Below are 8585 nucleotides of genomic sequence, written 5' to 3' on the forward strand. Positions count from 1 at the left end.
CTCGAAATGTTTATCAGTATATACTTGTAGCACTTTGCGAATCGTGTTCATCGTAATGCTTAGCGCTTACGAAGTACCCTACATGAAACGATGTCAATTAGAGAGGGTGATTGTTTTATAGAGATACAAAGTGTGGTAATTGCTCAAAAGTTTGGGTTTTAGCACGTAAAATAGTTGCTGAGCTAATCCTTCTTTATCTTCTTCTTGACTGGCGTAGAAACCGCTTACGTGGTTATAACCGAGTTAACAACAGTGCGCCAGTCGTTTTTTCTTTTTGGAAGGTGGCGCCAATTGGAGATACCAAGAGAAGTCAGGTGGTTCCCCACCTGGTCTTTGCAACGAAGTGGAGTTTTTCCTCATACTCTGCTTCCCCCGGCGGGTACTGCGTCAAATACTTTCAGAGCTGGAGTGTTTTCGTCCATTCGGGTGACATGACCTAGCCAGCATAGCCGTTGTATAATGAGTGACTTATAGCGTTGGGTTTATGTTCATCGAGAGAAGACTTTACTTTTCAATTGCCTACTTAGTCCGAACTAGCACCTGTTGGCAAGAAATATTCTGCGTTGGATTTCGAGGCTGTTGTTGGTGTTGATGCTGGTTCCAAGCGAGGCGAAATTATCTACGGTTTTGCAGTTATGACTGTCAACAGTGACGTGGGTACCTAGTCGTGAGTGCGACGACTGTTTGTTTGATGTCAGGAGATATTTCGTCTTGCCCTCGTTCACAACTAGACCCATTTGCTTTGCTACCTTATCCATTCTTTTTGTTGTTAAAGTCAATGATATCAATATCAGCAGCATATGCCAGCATCTCTAATAGAAAATGGTACCTTCACTGTTTAGTTCTGCAGCTCGAATTATTTTCTTCAGAAGTAGGTTGAAGAAGTCACAAGAAAGGGAGTCGCCTTGTCTGAAACCTCGTTTGGTATCGAACGGCTTGGAGCGGTCCTTCCGGATTCTAACTGAGCTAATCCATTGGACGGATATTATAAGATCTCGTGTGACAAAGAGCAAAATCTTTTTAGTCGTGATTTTTCTGCGATAAAACCGATAAATCCAGGATCCTCAAGGCGGAGTCCGAAATGCTAATTTGCTTGACGAAAAACAGGTTCACTAAAAACTTTCTAAGCAGCTTGTACTTTTGAAATTTCTAGAACAGTTTACTTAATTTAGGGTTAGTACTTCCCACCAAAAGGTAAGTATTGAACTTCTGCTACATAATTGTTTGATGAAAAGAAAACAGTCCGGGAACCCATATTTTAATATTAAGACCATATTAACACATTTTTCTTGGAAGCAGGCTACTTATTTAATTGAAAAACTGCCCTTTTATTTATATCGTCTTGGACCCCTGAATCATTTCTGATAATTCTTATGACTTATGCAGTGCGACAGAGTGCTTTTTGAGTTCTAATCTCGGAAGGCACTTCATTTCGCTCGAGTTTAAACCAAAAGAGGAGGTTAAAAAGGGGCATGAAAATAGCTGAAGTTTTTATGCAACACTTTAAGTTCACGTCGCAAAAAAGCGATTGTGGAATAACACAGACAAAACCTTTCGCTGTCGGGCCACACTGTAGGTACTTATAAATCTTTTTCAAAACTAATGCTAATTACTTATTACTACAGTTAATGTTTCTTTTGTTTCTGCAGACTTGCCACTAATAATTCGGCTAAAGCCACAACACTTAGTATTGCTACAATATTTTCAAGCTGCTACCGTTTCAACGTCTCTACGCCAATGGCGCTGTTATTGTGATTGTTGTTGTGGCGGCGCTTATTATCGTGTATTGTAGTTGTTTTTGTAATGTGGTGGTCTCTGCTGGTATTACCAATGTATTGCCGCATGGTAAGCAGCGCATGGCAGGCGCAACGATTGCTACAATAGCGCATGCGCGCGCAGCTTTTTCACATGTATATAAAGTAAGCGTGCGCAGCTGAACAAGTCAGTCCCAACTTGGATCTCGTTATAGGCTAAACAAACTTTTTGTGTTAATTCTCCTCTATTGGACCGTTCAAACCGACAGCTCAACAATGCGCTTGGTAATTAAGAAAATCAAAATATAATAATAATGACGACGAGTGCATCAGTAGCGATACAAATGGATGTGTGAATTTAACTTAATTTTAATATTTTTTATTTTATTCCATTTGCAGTTTGTACTACCTTGTCTCGCCTTGTGCGTGGCAATTGCCAATTGTGCGCCGGCAGCCGAAAAAGCTGATGCCGCTGCAGCAGAAACTGCGAAGGACGCCGTCGAGGCAAAGGATGATAGTAAAAACGTCGAAAAACGTGGTCTTCATCTAGGCGACTATGGACATCATCATCATGAACACATCAAGACCATCACTATTGAGAAGAAAGTGCCAGTGCCTTACACCGTTACCAAACACGTTCCATATACTGTGGAAAAGAAGGTACCCTATGAGGTGAAAGTGCCTGTACCCGAACCATACTATGTCGAGAAAAAGGTACCCGTACATGTTAAGGAATACGTCAAAGTACCAGTACATGTACCAAAACCATACATTGTGGAAAAGAAGGTGCCTTATGAAGTTAAAGTGCCTGTTGACAAGCCCTACGAAGTCAAAGTGCCCGTGCCACAACCCTACGAAGTGATCAAAAAGATCCCCTATGAGGTGAAGGTACCCGTACCACAACCCTATGAAGTCATCAAGAAGATTCCTTATGAAGTGAAAGTTGAGGTACCCGTGCCCAAGCCATATGAAGTGATCAAGAAGGTGCCCTATGAGGTTAAAGTGCCCGTAGAGAAACCATACCCCGTCGAAGTTGAGAAACCATATCCAGTCGAAGTAGAAAAACCATATCCAGTTGTGGTAGAAAAGAAGGTACCTTATGAAGTTAAAGTGCCAGTTGACAAACCATACAAAGTCGAAGTTGAGAAACCTTATCCAGTACATGTAAAGGTGCCCGTGCCACAGCCCTACACTGTGGAGAAGAAGGTACCTTACACCGTTGAGAAACCAGTACCATATGAAGTTAAAGTGCCCATTGAGAAACCATATCCAGTTTACTCAGAAGTCAAGGTACCAGTGCACAAAGAGATTCCCATCCCAGAAAAGTACCACGTTGAAGTGCCAATCTTCCACAAGGAAGAACATCATGACTACCATCATGGCTATTAAATGATGATTTTTATTTAGCGTGTTCACAAACCGTTGACGAAGAAGGCTGAGTAGTTCTAAAATGACTAATAATGACATTGTATGAAATCACGGCGAACTAGATGAAGACCACGGATAATAAAAATGTTAATTGCAACCAATTGAAATAAAATGAAACCGACGAAATTTGAGAATTGCCACCACAGATCGCGAATACAAGTAAAAACAAGTGGGTAGAAACGAACCGAAGGAAAGGATTAAGCTTAGTAGAAAAAAAACAGAAAACCGATCAAGCAACCAATAAGTTAAAACATTAGCACTCCCAATTAGTCCATCCGAAGGTAATCACAAAAGTACGCGCGCATTAATGTTGAGCTGAACGGGAGTAACACCAAAACAACAACAACCATGCTGAAGAGGATGTTAATAAAGAAGCATTAGCACGATAACGAGAACAAGGAGGACCGATGGCCAGTTGGAAGAAAGGAGAAGTAGTGAAGGAGAGCAGAAGAGCAGAAGAGAAAGGACGTTGTAGTTGATGTAGACGAAATGGAAGGGGGGTTCAATGGGGCAAGCGAGACTGCGGCGCGTAGCTAACAGTTATGTTTGCTCCGTTATTTTCCATTGTATTATAAGCCAAATGTGTTATATATTTTTATACAACTTGAAAATTGCCCTAGGCTTAATATTATTTTATTTAATAATAAGTTAAAGAAACACTCAAATTTTTCAAAATCTTTTTAATTGCAAGAATGAGCTAGACAAAGGTGGTAAGTATTATATTTTTGTGGATTTTCCGCAGATTATGACTTGACAAAATGTATTACCATTTTCATGAAAAAAAAAAATATTAAAATTTAAAATGTTTTTTGCATATTTTTTTAACCAAATGTATAAATATTAGCATTTTTTTGTTTTGGTTGTAAAAATTTGTTTTAAAATTATGTATGTATGTGAATAATATTTTTTGCTTAAAAATTTGTATAGCAAGGTCTTCAGTAGGCTCGTGTTGGGTATAATTTTTTACCTCGTTCAATATTTTTTATTGGCCCAATTAAAATGGTTCAACTCATCTAAGGCAACTTATACTCCAATTTTGGCACATCATTGAGCAATTTAATAGCACTAACGTAACGACAACAACAACATTGCTTTTCGTTACGCTCAGTGCACAGCGCCACACAGTGAAAGCGAAAACGCGCACGCACGTACACACACACACACATGCAAATACAGCTCAAGGCAAGAAAGGCAACATAGGCCAACAAATAGCAACTAACACAAGCGCACAACCATGCATACATGCATTTGCGATGCACCTGCGGACACTTTGGCAAACCTGTTGCATTTGAGACCATAAATTTTGGTAAGCTTTGTGTGCATTTTTTCTTTTCTTTGTTCGCGAAACATGCCAGCGCGTTGTCAACATACATACATATGTACATACGTAAAAACTAATGTGCATCAATAACTATTGACACATTTAACAGCGTGAACGCGTAGTTGGCGCATTGGAGGGGAAAAGAGAAGCAGCCGCCGTGTTTGAGTTATGTAATGCAGTCAACGTTAGCGCGGCTATTGCATAAGTATTTGCAACTAACAATGAAGGTAAAACGCTAGTGTTATGCATTGATGTGTGTGTATGTATATATATATGGTAAATACACAAAACAACATGGAATATACAGATGTTTGTATGTACATATTACATATACATATGTACACTGCTATTTTTAGCGTGTCTACAGAACTACTGCTCGGAGCCTTGTTCATTTTTAAAACGACCTTATAAATATTTCGTATTAATTTGAGGTTTTTGTTAAACAGCTAAATGAATAAGGTCATTCGCTTCTTTGATCAGCACACACCTAGTGTGAGAGTCTAATAAAGAAGATTTTTAAGAAAAAAAAATTATGTTTCAAATGTTTTAAAATGTTAAGGGTATACATATTTATAAACATGGTCCGGCAAAAAAATCAAAAATTGGGGAAATTTTTTCGTTGGTCTGCCAAAATTCGATTTTTGTTGAGATCAAAATTAATCAAGGTAGGTCATTGCATAGAGTGGTATTTACGGAACATGGAGAAAAATAGTGATGGTGATCGAAAATTTTTTATATTCGAAGCAAAATCTATGATTCCAAAGAAATTTTAAAAATGCTCTTTCGAGAAAAGCGATTGAACTGAGTTATATTTTAGATTAATGTGCCTTAAAAACTATTTTAGATATCGATTTAAAAGTATAGTAAATTATTTTTAAGTAAATTTTGCTACAAATTTCAGAACATAAAATGGCATAGTGGCTCGGCCATTTTGCTCATAAATGTACTTTTTAATCCTTGATACATAAAAAGGAATTCTTCTTTTTTTGTCAATACTTTGTGCTTGTTGATAAACTTCCTCTCAAACAGGTCCATTCTAGTGGTGCCTTGGGCAGTGAAAAACAATATCTCTACTGTTTTTTTTTTCTGATTTGCTTATCGTACTTTAGGTACTTCTACAGAGTCTGTTAATAACAGAATTGTCCTGCAGTACAATATATGCCTGGGCAATCCGACATTCTTTAAGGTCAATTTTGAATAACATAGTATCTATTTATGTGTATAAAATTATGTCTATGTGTGTATCATTGACCAGAAAGCACAAAAGATATTTTGTGTGCGTGATGGTAAAGCACTGGACATAATATACATATATAGTTACATATAAAGTGCAATTGATGTTGGCAACTTTACGGAATGATGGCCCAGTTTCTGTACTTTTGCCCTGGTCCTATGTACATGCATACATAAGTATGTAAGCCTCTAGTTTTGTTACTTTTTAGCTTTTGTGTGATTATTTTTGCTGTTGTTATATTAGCTATATGGCAGCTGATTTCAGATAATAGTTCGCAAGTATACAATTATTACCTGTACGCGCATGCCTACAAACACATATGTACGTATACACACACACATAGATATAATATTCAAGTAGAAATGCGTTTCATGCGAGATTTCATGAAAAATATCATAAGTAGCAATCTTTTTTTTTACAAATAAACTGATATACTCGTATGTATTGGAAGAAATCGTCACAGTTATAATCTAGTTGTCAGCCCAAATGCTATAATCTGGCTTTCTATATAAAATGTGCTGTATGAAGAAGAAGTGGAGAAAAATAGCTTCAGAAATACGCGAGTAAATGTTGTTCCAAATGTTTTAAATTTTACACTTCGACTTTTTCCAAAAATTATACATTTTTAAGTTATGTGTTTTTACCAAATCAAATAAATGTGCATTATTATATTTGCGTGCGTTTGCTTTAAACCTGAGTGAGTCATGGCAATAGACGACCGCAAAGAGACTCAACGAAATCTTTAGCTTACAGTTATTTCGAAATTTGCAATACCGTAATACAGCAACATAAAACTTTTTTATTGCGACCAGCTTTTATTGGTCTGCTTCTGCTTTCAATTGAGTTCAGTATCAATTACAAACTAGCATTACAGCAGTCATCAAATACAGTTTTTAATTGCAATAAACTTGTAATCGAGCAGTTAAATTGATATACATATGTATGTACATATTGTATATGTATATTTACGTGATATAACTTTTTCTATTTTTGGCCAAAGGGAATACATTGAGTATGAGACTATGAATCGGTTGTTCCATATACATACCTGTAAAGACAATTATAAATATTAAAGATTTTGTTAAAATTGACTGCTTCCATGCTTCCGAAATTTGAAAAGTATTTCTGACACCGGAAATAACCTATCAGATTTCATAAGTATCTCCATTTGTCGGATCGGAAAGACAAGGTCAGCCTAATATCCAATATGAGTAGTTATTGCGATTTCTTATTAGTGTTGATCCTTTTTGTATTTGATTGCATCGGCCAATCCTTGAATATCGCTGCAACTCAACTATCGTTTAAATCACCTGTTAATTACCCAATAGCGCTACCGACGATTCTATTAAAGTTTCTATGCGTTTCTTAAGATCCAATTGACAATTTTAACAACAATTTCTTACGTAATACGTATTATCGGTGGCACGGTGTGTATGCGTAAGTTTTTCACGTTAGTTCTTTCAATATTTTGGAGTTTGTCTAGCTGCTACTGCTGGGTAATGTAACAAAACGTTAGCGAATATATCTTGAACGCACACCCTTTCAACAAAATATTTAACGCTAGTGAACCCTGTGTTTTGTTTTCTAGTGTGTCAGCATCACCCTCTTCTCGGAATTGGATTTTTAACATTGCGATAAACTTTGTTACTGGCGGTTCAAGAAAGTTTTGTAAACAATGGCTGATGGTGAGGATATTGAAAGTTCCATGGACAAACAATTCAACGATAATGACGGAGGTAAACCGGATAAAATGTTTACGTTGAAGAAGTGGAATGCTGTGGCTATGTGGAGCTGGGATGTTGAGTGCGACACTTGCGCTATTTGCAGAGTTCAAGTGATGGGTGAGTGACTACCTTTCTAAGTCTACATATGTAAGTAGCTCCATAAAGAGTTTTTAGTATATTTGCCGGAATCACTTCAAAGAATCGTGTTAAGAGCAAATTGTACACCGTACCTTGTTAATAAGAGCTCCACATGAATTATCTACTTGAATATTGGCAAAGAACGTATAATATTTTATTTAAGACGTTTTCTATACTTGTTGAGTTTCTGGAAACTCATTGAAATATATATTTTGTTTCAGATAATCCCTCTATTAAATTAATATAATTTTATTTGAATTTTGTACAACTAGGTACCGTATATTGTTATTATTTTTTTAAAAAGTGCAACTGTTTTTCAATAACGGAAAGTAACTTCGGTGTGCATTTTCCACCTAATTGTATTCATATTCTCTAAACTATTTAATTTCCTCAAGGCTGCAACATAAACATTTAAATTGCAGAAGGTCACTTAACTGGTGTGTGTACTTTCACACCAACTGTTTTTTCCTGCGTTTTTGCAATATATTGTATTTAGTATGAGAAAATATAATTCAATCTGTTGACAGTTTAAATCACAATTTTACCAACTAACAGTTTCAGATAAGCTTTAGAAACGTATCGTTTAATATTTGGCAATTATATATTTATGCTTTACATTTGTTCTAAAAGAATATGTAACAAAAGTTAAAAAATATGTTTAATTAATATATAGCGATTTTATTTGAGCAAACAAATAACTAAAATATAAATATGATCTTTTTTAAGACATTTTTTTGCTAAAATGCAATTATAGAATTACTCAGAATTAATTATTATTGGTGAAAAAATCAAAACAATCTAAAAAAGATCTATCATATATTAATAATACCATTTGATTACAGTTGATCTGAACTGACAAGAAAGACCGCATTTATATAAAAATCTTTAGTGTCGCCTTCAATGTAGACTCTCCAGCGAGTATCACTGCTATCATTTTCCATACACTTGTTTTATGTCTCGGTCGAGATGGCCTTCAACGAATTTGG

The 8585-nt window shown here is 36.1% G+C and overlaps 2 protein-coding genes across 2 annotated transcripts in view; both read left to right on the forward strand.

The window, feature by feature from the left end:
• The first annotated feature begins 1912 nt into the window (after positions 1-1912).
• Positions 1913-3847, forward strand: LOC105229408 (skin secretory protein xP2). Its single transcript, XM_011209682.4, has 2 exons — positions 1913-2039; positions 2154-3847. Exons 1-2 carry the CDS (start codon positions 2031-2033, stop codon positions 3141-3143), a joined length of 999 nt encoding a protein of 332 aa, XP_011207984.2. The 5' UTR covers positions 1913-2030; the 3' UTR covers positions 3144-3847.
• A 3510-nt stretch (positions 3848-7357) lies between these two features.
• The window catches only part of LOC105229485 (RING-box protein 2), a 43062-nt gene continuing 41834 nt past the window's right edge, over positions 7358-8585 (forward strand). The window contains exon 1 of the mRNA XM_049451871.1: positions 7358-7578. Within this exon, the coding sequence (XP_049307828.1) occupies positions 7413-7578 (166 nt within the window). The 5' untranslated portion in view covers positions 7358-7412. The remainder of the gene's footprint in view (positions 7579-8585) is intronic.

Source organism: Bactrocera dorsalis, chromosome 3 (assembly GCF_023373825.1).
Source record: "Bactrocera dorsalis isolate Fly_Bdor chromosome 3, ASM2337382v1, whole genome shotgun sequence".
Lineage (NCBI taxonomy): Eukaryota > Metazoa > Arthropoda > Insecta > Diptera > Tephritidae > Bactrocera > Bactrocera dorsalis.